The following is a 17531-nucleotide window of genomic DNA, read 5'->3' on the forward strand; positions in this document are numbered from 1 at the left end:
GTGGCTACCGCTGCCTTTAAGCACGGCACGCCACACGAGATTTCGCTCGCCGGAAGCTTGTCTTCTATGTCAATGGAGTGCCATTGGTGGAGGAAACGAACCCCATGGCGCTCGTCTGGCTTAAGCGCTTGCGCGAGCCCTCGGGCCGCCTCGCGCGCTGGGCGTTGACTTTGCAGCGGTACAACTTCGTTGTGCGCTACCGGAAAGGGAGTTCAAACGTCGTGGCTCACGCCTTGCCGCGTGCCCCCGTTTCGGTGTGACACTTGTGTTCGCCACTCCCGAGAGCAATCGCATCGAGTAGACTCCGGGGCCTCTGGCTCCAAGGGGTCGAAAGGAGCGAACCCCGACGGCGAATTGACTTTTGAGTCGATCGCCTCGGGTGAGCACGTCACTTCAGCCGGTATCCTGTTAAGCAGAGAAGAGATACCAAAGGTACAGCAGTGCGATCCGTTTTGGGCTCCAAGAGCCGTGCTCCCAAGGAGCGGGCGCGTATTGACAGTCTGGTATTGCTGTCGGCGCCGTGTGCCGTTTACGCAGTCTGGTATTGCTGCGGGCACGTTGGATTCGCATCTGTTAGTCGCCGGCAGAGTTCTCCTGCGCTCCACATCCCACTGGAAGAAGCTCCCAAGGAGTCTTTTAAGGTGGGGGTACCCCGCAGTCTAAGGAAAGCCACCCTCGGCTATTTCCACGACTCGCGGTTGGCCGGACATGCGAGTGGCCGTAAGACTTTCTAAAAGTTGTGCCGCTCTGCTACCTGGCCAGGCATAAACGTGACGCTCTTCACTCCTCGTGTGACAATGCGTGCAGTCTCGTGCGGGCAAGACCCCCGGGCTCATGCAGCCACCCTCAAACCCTTTCGTTGCCCGCAGCAGCGACTTGGGAGGGGGGGAGGGCGGTCACACAACCGCAGGAAAACCGTAAGGCTTGCCCCAAGTCACGCCACCGGTAGAACCTGTGGAAACGCACTTAAGCAACCTTTCTCCCACTAACAGGTAGCTGGACTTTATTCCATACCTTGACAGTGAATGGAGATAACCGCTAAGGTGCGGCGGCACACGTATGGAAGTGGTAGAAGGCCCTCTTAGCCGAAAATACCCTCTGCCGCGTTGTCCAAGCCATAACCTGGCAAGCGCCCCTTTGTTGGGCAGCACTGTCAGGCAGGCACCCTTTTTGGCAAGCCGGCTTTGCCGGGGACATTTCTGTCCACTCCTGCGTCGCCCTGTCGTCTCCCTGCGCCTGGCTCTACTGGACCGCCCAGCCTGTCGCTGAGCCTGTGGCCTGCTGTTCCCTGGTCGTCCCAGCTGTGGCCTGCTGCCTGCCTTCTGCCCTGCAGTCACCTCCACCCTGCCTTACACACCTGGCAGCTTCGGTAGCCACCCTCGGCGGCTATTCCGCCCACTCAAGCTTTGGCCCAGGCCCGAGCGTGGTCGCTCCGGCCTCCGTTCCTGGCTGCCTGCTGTTCCGGCCTGCTGTTCCTGTGAGGCCCCCGTCCCAGCGACTTTCGGCGGTTGGCTGCCGCTCGCAACTTGCAGCCACGCCTCGTACGTTCCCGGCTGCCAACCTCTCCAGTCCGGCGAACTTCAAGCGGGCCGGCTGCCCGCCCTTGTGCAGTCTTCCCCGTTCCTCCTGGGATGTGGACCTTCTTACGGCAGTGGGCTCCCCCTTGTGGTGGAACTTTCGGTGGAACTTTTGTGTGGCCATGGACGACCTATCGACTTGTACCTTTGGGAAGACGACACCCCCCTGTTGGACTTTGCCCCGTTGGCCAGCCCCCTTGCGGCTGAGCTGACCTTGCCACTTGGCCTCGGACAGCCTCTTTCACAGGCTGGCCTCGGTCTTTAGGAGGGGGGAATGTGGGAATCGAGCGCGCCCTTCCCTTTGGCGCCTCGTTCCCCAGCTAGCGCGCGTGTTGGCCCCGCGCGGCTCGAGCGCCGGGAACCGCCGTTAATCGGCGGTATGGCGACCGCGGCGGCAGCGCCAGGCCTCTTTGTCTGGTGCAAGCCATGCGTCAGCCTCCCGGCGCGCGGGCACGCGTCCGGGCATGCCTCGACATGCTCACGCCACCAAGCTAGCTTACGTCACTGTGCAACGCCGTTCCTCATTGGCCGCCAGTGACAACTCCCCTTCCCCCTTGAGTTCGCTTCTGTCTGGCGCGGCCTTGCCCGCGTGAGATGCTCTCAGGCTAGCACGAGAGGTTGACGCGCTGCTCTAGCAGGCGGCTTCTCGTTCGTGTGCTCGACCGCTGCCCTTTGTGTGGTAGTCTTAGCGCCGCTGGCAAGCGTACTCGATCGGTCTTGCGGAGTTCCCCTTACGGCCTGCAAGCCTGTGAGTGTCGTACTGTGCTGCATCTTGGGTTAATAAACCCGTGTTGTTTGTTGACATCCTGCCTCGAGTGCCTTTTCTGCGCCGTGCCGGAGTCGACGAACCCGGCCGTAGCGTCTTTGTTCGCTGCGGCAGTGGAGAACGTCGCGTCCCTTCACGGTCGCCTCGTAGGTAAGCCTAGTGCAAACCTATCTCCACAGTCTTTCTGTTCCGACATGGGAGCGGCCCGCAACGTGCTAGGGCTCGTTCCGAGGGACCGAAATAAAGTTTATTCATCCATCCATTGGACTGAAGGTGTCGTACATCGACACAATAAGAGCAGTCATTCAAGAAATGTTTCAAAAATGGTAGACACAAAAATGGCTGTGTTCTTCAGCAAGCACACAATAAAGAAAATGCTCTCAGGAATTATTAAAGAGCATAGCGTAGATGTGCACCACAATGTTTGAAGACCTATCTAGGAACGATCCAACAGGTTGCAACATCCGATGACACTGCAATATATCATAAAATGCTTGGATTAACTTGTGTTGCATGGCTCCTCTCTTGAAAAAATGGCACACTCATGATCACAGTGAAACCTCGGTGATACGATCACAGCTCATACGAATTTTGGGATGATACGAATTTTTCATTGGTCCCGGCCAAGGCCCACTGGCCTGCAATGTAATGGAGTACGGTCGTTGCGAACCGATTTTCACCCAGCGACGTTTGATACGAACGTACACTACTGCCCAGGTACGAAGAGGTGCTGTTCGCGGTGTCACGGAAGACGCGCCAAGCATGTGCGAGCGCGGGAACGCAAGCGTGGGCATGTGCGCCGCACCGCCAAATCGTCAGAATCAGGGTGTTAGAAAAACACTTTTCTGACGGTCAGAATAAACCTTCAGAGACACGTCACTGCCTCAGAGATTGTGTGCGCGAATCTTTGAAGCTCTCATGTGCCTCCATGTGCCTTCGTGTTTAGATTACAGAGGACATCAGCGCCATGCTTTTTTTTTTTCTAACGCGTTGACGCGGGCTGCTGTCGTTGTACTGTGTTTACACGTGCCTGCATCGTGCATCAGACATCCTATGAAAGATGGACGAGGACCGAAAGAAGGCGAGGAGTGTTTGGCGAAGGAGTCAGGCCTCACAGCGTCAACATGCGCGACAGTTGAAGTAGCACTTGCGCGGGCACGGCCGTAAATCTCCCAAATAACATCCCCAACACCTCCTTGATAACAAAATCATAACACAGGACCGTCGTTCTGTAATTTTGTGGCCTTGATCCATCGCGTCAAGCGCTTTTGTTACTTTCGCTGCAGTACTCCGGTGTTATGCAAAAAAGCATACTAAACTTTGGAAGGGGCTACTGCTGTCGCGGGTCACAACGCATCTGGCCCATTAATTAAATATGCGCATACAGGCCGTATATTTACGAGTGCTGGTGTGATTGCCGACATCTAAAAACTTAACTGACAATCATTCAGGGTTCTTCCTGACGTTGCTGCGGCCCTGAAAAACAATAAATGAAAATGTACGCCAGCTTTCTTTTGTCGCATGCTAATTTTCCATGCTTTCTGGTGATACGAATTTCGGATGATACGAATATTTTGGGTGGTCCCGTGAGATTCGTATCACCGCGGTTTCACTGTATTGTGTGATTAATGACGTGCTTATGCCGTGAGATAAGCAGAATACAGTCAGTCAAAGCAGCATCAGTTCTGTGCTCTTCAACTAGGCAGACAAGCAAGATGCTGTGTCATATTAGTGTTACTTGTCGCTCCTCATTCCCATTCTGATAAATGCCTATGCTCAGTCTAATCACTCTAAATCTCTGCACTTAGTGAACAGTAAGCAGAGCAGTTGCAATGTTCTGCCATGGCAATTAAGTTTCTTGAGATGAGGCTTTACACGTGCTGAATAATGTCTTAAGAAATTAAATTCTGGCTGTTTTTATGCACAAACCACGACATGATTCCCCCAACCATAGTGGGAGACTCGGGACCGCCTGGTGTTCCTAATGTGCACCTAAATTTAAGAACACACTTCTATATTTCACCCCCATCAAAATGTGGCCACCGTGGCCAGAAATCAAACTTGCACCCTCGTGCTTAGCTGTACAACACCATAGCTTGTAAGCCACTACAGCAGGACACTCTTAAAAAAAAAAAACAAATTGGTTTTGATGAAGAATAAAGATTGCTTCAAGCAGCCATTTGACAAAAACTCACCTATAAGCTCAGCAGCCATTTGTAGATCCTCACTCATCTTACAAACATCACTGAACTGAATCAGTGAATCTACATGATATGGATGTTGGTTTAGTAATGCCTGAAAGAAAATTAAAAGGGCGAGTGAGGGGGGAGCGCTAATCAAGCTGGAGGTATCATGAAGAGTACTGAAGGATTCCTCGTTTTTCTAGTGCTGCAATGACTCCATCAGAGACCACTGCCTGTGATCAAGTAACCTACCTCGACCACTGCTTGTCATGGTCTGCAGGATGACTGACTGCACCTCTAGGTGTTCCCCACACAACCACAATGTCAGACAGATACTTTGACACACAATAGCACAGGATTCATAACATGGTAGGAGATGTGGGTGGTAATGAAGTCCAAATACTGTTTTCTGACCATGACTACTTCAATAAATGGAACATGTGTTTTAAACACAGTATGTGCTTTGCTTCTATCCTAAATTTTCTTCTTGTTTCTTTGGATAAAGATGTCGCAAATAAATTTTCTGAAAGCTCTCAAGCTGAAGGAAAGTTCGTGAAAGAGAAAACTGTCATCAACCCGACAGTAGCATGAAGCTACAAAAGAACAACAATCAGTTGTCAAAGAGTTAGGCTTCTCTCTACTAGCCTCCTGGTGTTGGTCTCACGCTTGATCCTTCGACCTAGACGAACTTTTCACTGCAAAGCTTTTGATGTGATCAGAATTCTTAGCCTACTTTCCCCACTTTTCAACTTGCATGATGTTTCTATCTCTTCACTTTGGCGGTTTTCCTAATAAAAAGGAATACTTTTTCAGTAGTGGTCATGATGTATTGCATCTGGATCCCTAAGCACAGGCTGGACAATGAGAAATTTATCTTCAGCCTTCTTTTTTTTTTTTTCGAAAATCTGCCCTTAGGCATAATAATTATTGATTCAGAAATACACATACAAATTTGCGTTGTGTATGAAGTCCAGTAATGAGCGGTGGTGAGGTCCACTAATCCAGCGGTCAAGGTCGGGTGGTTGGCCAGGCCTGAGGCCTGTTGCACGTAGGTGATGACGACGGGTTAATTGTAGACCCGTGCAAGTCCACAATAAGTGTGTGACAGTTACATCGTGGATTGGGGAGTCGCAAAATGGGTACAATGTACAATACGGGCCGCGGTACTTTTGCTCCCAAAGGGTGGTCACGAATGGGGTAAGCACAACCCCAACACGAAGTCTCCACAACGTAACCTCCTCTCGGCGGGTTAAACCACCAGGGAGGTCTGACCCACACGGAGGTATAAGAGCTCATGTGGTACGTCGGAGGCTTTCTTTTTCCCGAAGCATCTCATCACAACAATCTTCGAGGCCATGCAAAAGGAGGGGAATTTCAGATGCACCACTAGGTGGCATCGCTTGTGTTACCAGAGAGAAACACAAGAGAGGATCCTGACAGCAGTACACGGCTTATACATGATGCATATGTTTTGGTGGTGAAATTTTCAGTTCTCTCCATTGACATTTAACCCTTTGCGGTCCGTTGTCGGGCAGCGCCCGACAACGCAACACGGCCGTAGCGGTCCGCTGTCGGGCCCCGCCCGACAAGGGTGTTCGTGGTTTAAATTTTGCTGTTTTCTCACCGCGAGTCGCGCGCATTTTTTGTATACATGAAGGGCCATCTCTTGAGGAATAAGTGAGCTTTGTTTGTTGAGGTTTTACTTTTTTGACACTAGGGTGCAGCACTATGATCAGCACGGGGCCTAGAGCGTACCCACTCGCGCGCGCGGTTCGCTGAGAAGCATGGCCACGTTTTCACCGCGTGCGTTTTACGGCGGTGCTTTTAGCGAAAGCGAGGATGACTTTAGTGACGAAGAGAATTACGTGCCTCCACCAGACAGTGATGACAGTGATTCGACAGAAGTGAGTGACGAAGACGACGACGGCGGCGGTGGAAACCTGCAGTAATAACCCTGGCCTGCACACAGGGGAATGCTTTGAGCGGTATCATACGTTGCCCAAATATCACTAAAAGAGTTGCCTGCAGAATGCAGGAGCAAAAATAAATATCCTGTGCGTTTCTCTTCCACAGCTTGTGTTTTTATTCGCGGCGCCAGAAACTGGCGAAATAGTTTCGGACCGCTAGAGCCGGAAAGTGGGTAAAGGTTTTGGACCGCAAAGGGTTAAAATGGGTCATGCGATAGTTCATAACTACATATCAGTAAACAAATCTTTGAAAATCTGTTCAATCATGAATCTCCATCAACGAATTACAGGTGCACCACCACTTGAATGCTAAACGTGCTAACAACAATAAACACATCAAAGGATTTGTTCGGTTTGAATTTTCTTTCTGAGAAACCGATATAGTTTTCCTTTGCAGTTTCATGCTACGAATGAGTGGATCACAATTCTCCCTTCCATATTATATGTTGCAAGGTTTCTTCAAGCAAAAACAAAAAAAAAAACCTGCAATTCAGCCTCTTTGCTGAAATAAGGAAAGAGTTACATGATTTTCAGCTAGCATTGCACACGAATAATTTTTTTTTATTTTACTGTGCATTACATTGCTGCCCGCCGCCTTATACATGTGCATACATGCCGTAATGTGGAAAAATGTAATATTGAATTCCTCTGAAAGCTGACCTGCTAGTTTTAGTGCTCTAAGGTTATTCATTAAAAATATGCAAATCAGCACTACCACCTTGTCTTTATTACAATATGATACAAAGTGCCTTGGAAGCAGTTCAGTAAATTTGACACATTTATAGACAGTTCGTCATAATCTAAACCTGAAAAGAAGATAAAGCTTTACCAGGGAAGTTTTGTAACCAGAAAAAAAAAAGTCATTAAAGAATCCTTGTAAAGTTATAGCACACAACTGAGAAAATTTGCAGAAAAACTCATTTTGTTTAAATTTTGCACGTGCCTTCCAAAGTAAACGCTGCAGGTCTAGCAACTTTACACAATATCCATATCAAAGTCACCATATCACCATATCCAATCTGCTGCACAAGAAAAAAAGAATAGTGTCCTCGAAAGTTCGTTGCTGGAACCTCTAAGGGCCAGAGACATATCAGCTGAACTTAAAACAGGAAAACAATAACGGATAAAAAGAAAGAAAACACAAAAAGCCAAAAATTTTATCCACTATTTCAAAACTAGACATAAACACACAACACACACAAGAGAAAACAGCTCACCACTATGTTGTCCGGGTTGAATGTTTCAACAGCATCCAAGAATTGAAACTGGATTGCCTGGTAGGATTTTGAGTGCTCAAAGGTGAAGAAGTGTACGTCACCTCGTGTCTCTAGAAGCTCCATGGTTATTCCTAGTTTTGGTGCATGCAAAGAAAGGCATACGAAAGTTTGTAAAGTGGCAGTCAGCATTGTAGATAACATTCAACAGGGTTGTGGAACGGCAAAAAAATGCACTTGAATGGCCAGTTGGAAACTACGGAAGAGTGCTGTCATATATTCATTCCACTCCTCGAAAATTGTGACAAGCAGATGCATGAACGATGTGTAAAGCACAAGAGTATGCTTGCGCAATTTAAAGATCTGCTACTCTCATCACCAACCCAGTTGCCCAGTGAAGATGACGCTGGGCTAACCCTATGACTGTAGCCATGATGAAGTTGGGGACTCCATCTCCACTGTAGTTAAACAGCTATACAGTAGAACCCCGCTGATACGTTTTTGAAGGGACCGTAGGAAATAAACGTAAGAGACGGGAAACGTAAGAGCCGAAAAACAGGAAAAACGGCAAAATATTTAGTGGTACAGAATTTTATTTCAATTCTTACGAGCAGCACGAAAATTGGCGCGCTCAGCCGCGATCTAGTCGATGGATAGAAACGCGGAGCTTAGGAAAGCCTTATCCACAGAAATGTAATCAACGTATGTGATTTTTTTAACACCAACAGCTGTAGGCATGAAAGAACTAAGCACACGCAATCACGACCGGCGCGGCGAGTCCGACCGCGAACCGCACGCACGACCATGCGAGCTCCAACCAGCTCGAACTCCTCCCGTTCTCCGACAAATAACGATGATGATGAGTCTACGCCAGCACGATGGCAGAAGTGAATGCCAATCTCGAAGGCCTTGCTTTCGCAAGCAATTACGTCATACACGCCATGTTTGTGCAATGCAAATCTCAGAGGCTATGCTTTTGTCAATAGTAAATGCCAATCTCGAAGGCCTTGCTTTCGCGAGCAGTTACGTCATAGACGCCATCTTTGCAATTTGAATCTCGAAGGCCATGCTTTTGTTTGCATCAATTGAAAGATTATGTTGCTTGCGCCTTTCATGCGGCTAATATTACGGTCAAACGAGGCCAAGCTGCGTGAAAATGCACCATGGCCGCTCTCTTTGGTAGTCACTCGGTCGGCTCCGGGCGCACTTCGCGACGTACCATACGGGAACGGTCCGACAGTTACGACGTAACAGCGGGGTTCCCAATACATTGTATCCTATGGGAGCTATGCCAGGACCGGCGGAAAACGACGTAACAGCCGGGAAAACGCAGCAGTGAGGAACGTAACAGCGGGGTTCTACTGTACCTTTGGTATGCAAAAATTCAGCAGCTACATCTATGTCTCAAAGGCCTGTTCCTTCCTCTGCCCATCCTCTGCTTTTCTGGGCAGTAGCATAGCCAGAAATTTTTTGTGGGAGGGAGGTTCAACCATACTTTATGTATGTTCGTGCATGCATTTGTATGTGTGCGTGTATATGTACACATGCAAAATTGAAAAATTTTAGGGGGATTCAGCTACCTCGCCTTGCGCCTCATCCCCCAGCTTGTGTATTGTGCCCACACCGAGCCAGGTCAATTGCCTGGAACTGCAGCCCACAAGCAACATGGCAGACATGGCTAATGCACTGGACTTACTTTCCTGCACAAACCGTGCTTCTCCCTCCCGCTGTCAAGTCACCACCCTAGTACACATCATCTGAATGCACCCTGATTAGCCCCTGTGACAGCCCTCGAGCCCTCCCTCTGCCCAAGGTTCTCTCAGCTTGGCTGCTCTATCGCCACGGACAGGTGCTCACAGGCCCGCAATGACTTGGTTACATGGAAGCTTTGCTCCATGACTTCTCACTAGTGCACTCAATGGCCCTGTCCTTTGGTCAGCCAATAGCCCAGCAGGTGGACATACTCAAGCTATCTTGTGGGGAACCTTCCCTTGCCCACAGTCAGTGCCTGTCGCATTATGCCATATTAATGGTATCATGGCTTAATATACCTGTGTTTGTTGACAATCTGCCTGTGGTGCTGTTTCTGTGCCATTTCAGAGAGTCAACAAACCCAGATGTAGCACCCTTTGTGCACAGTGGCAGGGAGGACTGCGTCCTTTTCTGATCATGCTCAAAGGGGTAAGCATCGTGTGAACTTGTCTCCACAGGATTCAAAAGCAGCTTCAAGAAATGGTGACTCTCCCAGTAACAACACCTACAAGTGAGAGGTATTTTTTCAACGCTGAGTTGCTTGAAAACCTACTTCCACAGCATGATGGGAGCATTGAGATTTAGTGCGTATAGGTAAATATGCAGGGAGATGGTTTCTGGTGTTTAAAGTCCCAAAGTGACTAAGGCTATGAGAGATGCCGTAACGGAGGGCTCCAGATAATTTTGACCACCTGGGGTTCTTTAACATGCACTGAAATTGCACAGTACACAGGCCTCTAGCAATCCACCTCTAATGAAATGCGAACGTGATGGCCGGGATTGAACCTACACCTTTCGGTTCAGCAGCCGAGCACCATAGCCACTGAGCCCCTGCAGCAGTAGAATGTACGCAGAGAAGTTCATGAAGCTGCAGATGAGATTTTGGATGAATTGGCAACAAAGCCTCTGTGACTGGACTTGTGTGTCCATATATTTTCAGTAAAATATCGTTAATTCACACCTCATTAATTAGAATGTTTAGATGATCCGAATTGAGTGGCACTGGAATTAATGCAACTCTGATCCGCCATGGATAATTCGATCATGGCTGGGTCTTGCACTGGTGGTCACTTTTCTCACTAAGCGATAGGTGGCCTGACTTGCTAGCCACCACCATCATCATCCTCTGATTACTACCATCATCGAATGACACTTCATCAACAGCGACTTCAAATCTCGAAGGCTATGCTTCGAGATTTGAGATTTGATTGTCGGTAATGCGTCATGGCTACCTTGTGCATGTACATTCATTTTTTAACTAGCTGGTTGCATCTGCATTGGCATCAATAGCCCACTGCGACACGCGTTGAGGCAAGCACGTTTGTGCTTTTAAGTCCTACGTTCAGCAACTCTCCAGCACTTTTTTCATGTCTTTAGTCACAACTAGAGACCGGATTTTATGCAAATGCCTATTTTGTTCCTTGTGCTCCTATCGTGCCACTTTGATATATGAGCATGTATTAGAGGTTAAGGCACTTAACCTTTATAGTGTTTTTACAGTGCCTATAAATGCCTATTTTTGACGTTTGTGCCTAATGCTCACAAATGCCTATAAATGCCTATTTTCAAAATAGGCACTTGTATTAACACTATTTAGCCTCAAGTTGTGCTCCCGGGAGCAGTATGAGACCGTTATTCATGCTACCGCGCAACACTGACTGTTCGGAACTATGGCGCTCAACCTAGTCCTGTAATTCAACCAACTCCCGGAAACAACTGCTAGCAGACATGAAGTGGGACATGCACATTCGCCGCCGTGACATGGCATGCACGGTTCACAAATGCGAGACCATGGAGAGCCGTCAGCAGAAAGGAGAGTGAAGAGAAAAAAGAAAGAAAGGAAAATATGATGTGCATGCGGCTTTTGCTTTTGTAAATTAACTTGTAAGGTGTTCAATGCATCAGCAAAGCCATAAATTTTTTTCGGGAGAGGGGGGGGGGCTTGTGTTTCAACCATACTCTATGTATGTTCATGAGTGCGCTTATATGCATGCGTGCATATATACGCATGCAAAACTGAAAAGTTTGGGGGGGGGGGGGGTCGAACCCCCTCTCCCCCCTGGCTATGCCAGTGATTCACTGGCAGGAGAGAAATTGGCTCTATGCGATTCGACCCGGACAATAGGAGGAATCCCTCTCTTGTGGTGTTTTAGCAATCTGGCTATGTGCTCGTGCTCTGCCCTTCTCAGTCATGCCAAGAACACAACCAGGAGTGTGTTGATTTGACAGTGGAATCTTGACTGCCTATATTTACTATTTTGGAAGCCTAAAACGTTGTCTTGCCTGCCTATTTTTGGTGCCTAAAACTAGCTTTTTAGTGCCTAAAAATCTGGCCTCTAGTCATGACGGTTGAGCAAGTGTGAGAAGCGATGTAGTGATATGATTGCTGAAAGCTGTGAAGCGGCACCATTTGCTCCCAAGCGTGCACTAAGCCATTGCTCTGGCTTTTTTTTTGGAGAACGAGAAGACTGCAAATGCTTGAAATATACCACCGCAACATGATGAGCCCACATGATGAGGTTGATGGATGCAGGGTGCTAGTGTAAGTTTAATTACAATTACCCACTGTAATTACACAAACAGCTCAGCTATGAAGACTCTGTGTGCTCTGTTGCAAGCTGCATCACCATTCACGTCACAGAGCAAGAGCGCCTAAGGAACATTCACTTATGTACCAATGACTTGCATCAAGCAGAAACGTGCCAGCTTGCCCAAAAGTTTGCATGTTTAAAAGAAGAAACTGTAAAAGAAAAAAATGCAATGCTATTGAAGCTGTTGGCCTATATGCTAATAAACATCTAGTATGCAAGCGAAACAGCATACTGCCTCAGTACATTTGTTAGCTATACACTAAAGTTGGCATTAATTACACTGAATGTTCCTGTACAAATAGAAGATTAGAGACGTGCAAGAACGTCTCTCATAAAGCTGACACACTGACACGATTAAAAAGAAAGTCACAGTTTTTCTGCAAGGGCAAAGCATTGAATGCAATAGCAACACTTAATGTCGTTTTTCTATGAAAAAAATCCCCAATATGGGTAGTATTGTCCATTTTTAAGGCCGCATAAAAAACCCACGAAAGCATAAACGTTCGTGAAACTTACTTTAAGTGAGAAGCCTACGATCGTTATGTAGGGAAAAATTTGTCCTAGCCTAATTTATGAAAAAGAGATTTTTTGAAAACGCATTTTCCGAGCCATAGTTTTGAGCTTTCCAAAAAACTTGACATAGGGTTTGCGGCACTGAAAAATTTTTTGCGCCAAAAATATTTTGGCGGAAGGCTTCTGGCTTTGGATAGATAGTCCTCGATTTTTTTCATTCAAATCGCAGGTGGTCGAGCGCCAAGGCTGGGACAGTTGGCGTGGAATGACCCATAAACCTTTCACCTTTCCTTTTATTCCGAGCACTAATAGTCTCCGATAGTGCTTAGAACAAAGGGTGAAATGTTTTAAGTACTATGTACTCCACTGTGGGAGAGCTGCATGCAGCTGCCCTGAATGCGCAGGACAGAATGCCCTAGCCATATACAGCTTCACTGTAAAAATAACAATGTGCCTACCAGGCTTTCCAATGTGGTGCCAGTTCCTGCCAGGTACCAAAACAGCTGTTCGACCATAGACACGTCCTCTTCCGCGTCGTTTCCTGAAAGATTTACATCACCACAGTTAACCTCACCGACTTAAACATTTAAAACAGCTCCAATCCCACAAAAAAGCAGCAAGACATTTACTTCCAATTTCATTACTACATACATTTTTCTTACATATTTTTACCCACTCAACTTCAGACAGTTGCTGAAGTACGTGTATGATGGCAGAAATATGGATCCCAACATCCACGTATGGTAGCAATCATGCATCTTATCAGATATCACGATCAGGTATACCAGATATACCAGTAGGACACAGACATAATACACAAATGGTAAACGCACACTACAATTCTCATTAGGTTAAATCAGCTGCTTCCATCTCCCAGGACTCGTAATGACTGATAATGAACTCAACCAGCATCCATGCCACTGTGTTTAATACAGTACAGTTAGAACTCGATCTAACGAAACCTAATTTTAAGAAATTCCCAATCTAACGAAGAAATTTCCATTCTCTGGCAGCTGCCCATAGGATTCAATGTTGTCATCAATCCGAATTAACGGAACTAGCTTGGCTCCTAAGCCAATTTAACGAAGTTTTTACAGAAATACATGAAGAAAAATATGATTTATTTCTAGTCTTTACAGACGGGTTTTTCAACGAGCATGCACTGAAATGCTGTCAAGATGAAATGTGCAGCCACCCTAGTCACGACTCTAGTTTTATTTTGATGAGGCCACACACCGCACCCATGCACGAGACAGCGGACTCAACAGTTGGTAGCGCTTTTACGTACGTGATGGTACTAGGGACAGCGGTATATTATTGTCCCTGTAAATACTCCCACAGGAACACTATGGTGTTTGCTTTCGTTATTTTATGGTTTATTGGTTTATACAAAAGACGGCACTGATCGTATCCTCACAACTTTGTTACTATGCCTGCTTCGACATGGGAGGCTCCATGTCCAAGCAGCCATCGCAGACTTTTCACACGCGCAGGTGTTTGTTAGCATCAAATACAATGCCACGGCAGCTTTTGGTATTACTATGTTACAGTTTTACATTTTACGAACTTCCCAGTTTAACGAAATAATTCAAGCGTGGCCAACACTTCCTTAAATGAAGTTTCAACTGTATATGTATGGGGAGTGTTCTCCTCAGACATTTTATTTAGGAATGGACATTTTGAGAGGGGGGATGTTAAGTTTAAGAATTTCATGTTTTCAAAAATCCCATTTTCGACTCACATCGAGATTTCATTTATGCTCATGCATTTCTGGCATCTATGATGCACGAAGAAAATGGAAGCAAGGGTGCTTGTGTTCTAGCGCTGACAATGGAGTCGGCGAACTTCGAAACCACAAGACTACCTGTTCAGTATAGAAAACTGATTACATTCACGGTTAACAGCTCAAAAGGACTCACACAAAAGAGGAGACTAGACGACACAAGCTCCGTTTTTCAAATGACAGACAAGCTCCGCCAAGCCCCTTTAAAATGCGAGTTTTGCACACTCGAAAATTGTGAAAAACGGCCTGATTATGTCGTGCTTGCGTTCTTCCTTATGTAAATCTTGTATCCATAGCATGCAGTTCAGTTTCAGAGAACAGGTTCCCTGTCTTTTATCAGCAGGGTATCTGTCCATTAGCACAGTATCTGTCTCTGAGTGTTTGTTCAAGAAAAAGAGCAAAGCCAGTGCCACGCAGTGAAAGCTACCGAAACAGTGAAGCGCTCTCATGCCAACTGCAGCTGCCGCTCGTGATGAGCGGCTTCTTCCCTGGGCATACGAGAAGTCTTGCCCATCTTCCAAAAGGGTGCAGTGCACATAAACCCCTGCTCTTATACCCATAGCCAGTCGCCTCGTCTCCACCGCATTTCCCCTCCACACGCCCAGTGCGGCCTCGCATTGATTACCGCTTCTCCAATGTGCATCTTCTCCTCACACCCAGCGCGACCTCTCGTTAGCTGTCTCCTCTAGCCTCCTCCGCATAGGCACATTCCTTTCACCAAGCTGCATAACGACAATGGGGGAAGGTAGACTAAGAACAGCTGCGCTGTTAAAACTGAAAAATGCAACTGGACGTGACGATGATGCAGCAACTTCCCAGCAAAAGAAAAAGATTGTGGTCATACCATATCTGCACTCAGTGTCACACCGTCCAAAGAATGTAGGCAACAGATATGGTTCTGACGTGGTCTTTTCTTCAAAAAACAAGCTAGGCGGCATATGTGCGGCCGTCCATAGAAAAACTGAGAAGGCTGGCTGAATGAAACAATGCATGCTCTGTCAAACACACTTCACGCTTTACTTTTTGCAAGAGAGGTGTGGTTTATAGAGTCCCGCTATTCTGTGGTAAAGTATACATAGGCCAGACTGGGTGTTGTGCTAATGTGCACTTGAGGAAAATTTTTCATTCTCGGGTACCTCTTGCCCTCATTTATCATTGCACTGCCGTTCCTGTGGTTGCTCTCGTCTTTTCTAACATGGTAATTCTCATGAATCATCAAGAGCAGTGCACCCGCGAAATCACCAAGGCCTTCGATATCAGAAAGCATTTAAATATTGGTATAAGTGGGTTCAACAGGATTTTCATGAACCTCTTGAGGGTCGATTTTTTTCACGAAATGCACCCCAAAAATGTGTATATTTTTTATTCCTGAATTAAATTCTTCATATGAATCTATTTAAGAAAAAACTTGTCTAACATTTTTTGGGGTGACCGTAAAGCAACAAAAAAATCATGAGTTTTTACATACTTATGGTTTATTTGTGAATAACAGCCAAGACAAATTCTTGAAAAAAAAAACCTATACAACGGTTAAAAAATTATGCGTTGAAATAAATGTCTGTGTAGGTCACAGACGTACAAAAATGCACAAAGTGGCGTTAAGTGGAAACACAAGGGGAGAAAAGCCACTTTTGATCCAGTCAGCATCATCACGTCACGCACGCTTTTGAGATGTCGCTCGCTCATCAACATCTCAGTCTTAACTTGTAACTCCTCGTATGACGAGCTGACATTTACCGAATCAGATTTTGATTCAGCAGTCTAGCGGCGATTCCTCCGAATCGCCGCTAGACTCACTTGCGGCAGACAAACTAGCACGCACTTCCATAGTGAAAGCAAAGTGTGCGGGTGAGCGCACTGAAGAAAACTGTGTAGTTGTGAGTGCGTCCGGAAAGTGAAAACAAGTCCGAAACCTATAATAATCCTTCGCCTTATTGCCAACGAGACGAAAGTGGTTTTTGTGAGTCCCCGAAACACAACCACAGCATCGTTTGTGTCAGTCAACGACCGCACGGAAACAGGCATAATCGTGCCCTGGGGAGCAATAAACGAGGGAATAACAAAATGGTCACCCTCCGAGACATTCTAAACCGGAAACCCATCAGTTTTGTGGGTGCAACAAGCGGGAACTGGCTGAAGAATGAAACCGAAACTAGCCGGTGCACCGCTGTAGTAAAGCATAAAAAAAAAGGAGAGACGTCGGCAGAAGCAAAAATTCCACGTATTCCTGCACTGTGGCAGCATATGCCAAGCAAGAGAAATGATTGAAAAAGGCGCGCATTTTAAACATACAGGTATGACGTACATGTACGTCTTTGACAGTCTTGTGGCTGTAGAGGATGACGTACATGTACAGTACGGTCCACTGTTAAAGGGAACACTCGAATTATCACCTTTCATGTTGTTGTCACCCTAACGGTAAGTGGATGTGGAAACACTGTTAGCGCACAACACTGGCCTATCAAAAGAAGTCAAATTTGTCAACCACCAGCAGTCCTATGCAAATATAAGCCACTATGCTTTTGCAAGAGAGCGAAATCTGGACATACCCTGTGCGCAAGTGTTCCCTTTAACAGGGGACCCGTCTGTAAGTCTTTGACCCTCGAAGTGTTAAATTCTATCAATCTTGTAAATTAGCCATCAGTAAAGGAAAATGACCTTGGGATTGTATCTCATAAAAGACACAAACTCTACAAAGATTAGACACATTCTTATAAATCTACACAGCATATACAGATGTCCTAATTATCACGCAACACAATTTAAAAAAAAAGAGGAACGACATTATGCGAAGCAAACCAAGTACATATTGTTCCCAGTACACTGGAGTAGCCGCTACTAGTCGTTTCCTTAATGAGGTTTAATTATTTAGTCATAATTATATTTGTAACTTGACAAGTACTCACCTAATTATCAGACATCAATGACATATATGTAGGCATGTTCAAATGACGTCTCACTGCGCTATTTTCAACAATGTACTAACTGCGTGTTCATTTTTTTCCCGCGAAATCTGAAAAGTGACGCGTGACTAGACTGCCACACACATCAGGAAGCTGCACCCTCAAACAGGCTAAATGTGAGGTAGTCAGTCAAGAAAAAAATATGGATTGCCCTATCTGCCCCTCCACGGCAGAAGAAACGCTGCTTTGGTCTTACAGAGACAGCCATAACTAGAACAGTGC

At 46.5% G+C, this 17531-nt stretch overlaps 1 protein-coding gene across 2 annotated transcripts in view; it reads right to left on the reverse strand.

The window, feature by feature from the left end:
• LOC119404687 (transcription factor 25) overlaps positions 1-17531 on the reverse strand; it is a 100800-nt gene that overhangs the window by 69126 nt on the left and 14143 nt on the right. For both annotated transcript variants that reach the window (XM_037671321.2, XM_037671311.2), the window contains exons 4-6: positions 13022-13104; positions 7711-7841; positions 4539-4638 (exon numbers count right to left, since the gene is read on the reverse strand). In XM_037671321.2, coding sequence (XP_037527249.1) covers positions 4539-4638; positions 7711-7841; positions 13022-13104 — 314 coding nt within the window. The remainder of the gene's footprint in view (positions 1-4538; positions 4639-7710; positions 7842-13021; positions 13105-17531) is intronic.

Source organism: Rhipicephalus sanguineus, chromosome 1, assembly GCF_013339695.2.
Source record: "Rhipicephalus sanguineus isolate Rsan-2018 chromosome 1, BIME_Rsan_1.4, whole genome shotgun sequence".
Classification (NCBI taxonomy): domain Eukaryota; kingdom Metazoa; phylum Arthropoda; class Arachnida; order Ixodida; family Ixodidae; genus Rhipicephalus; species Rhipicephalus sanguineus.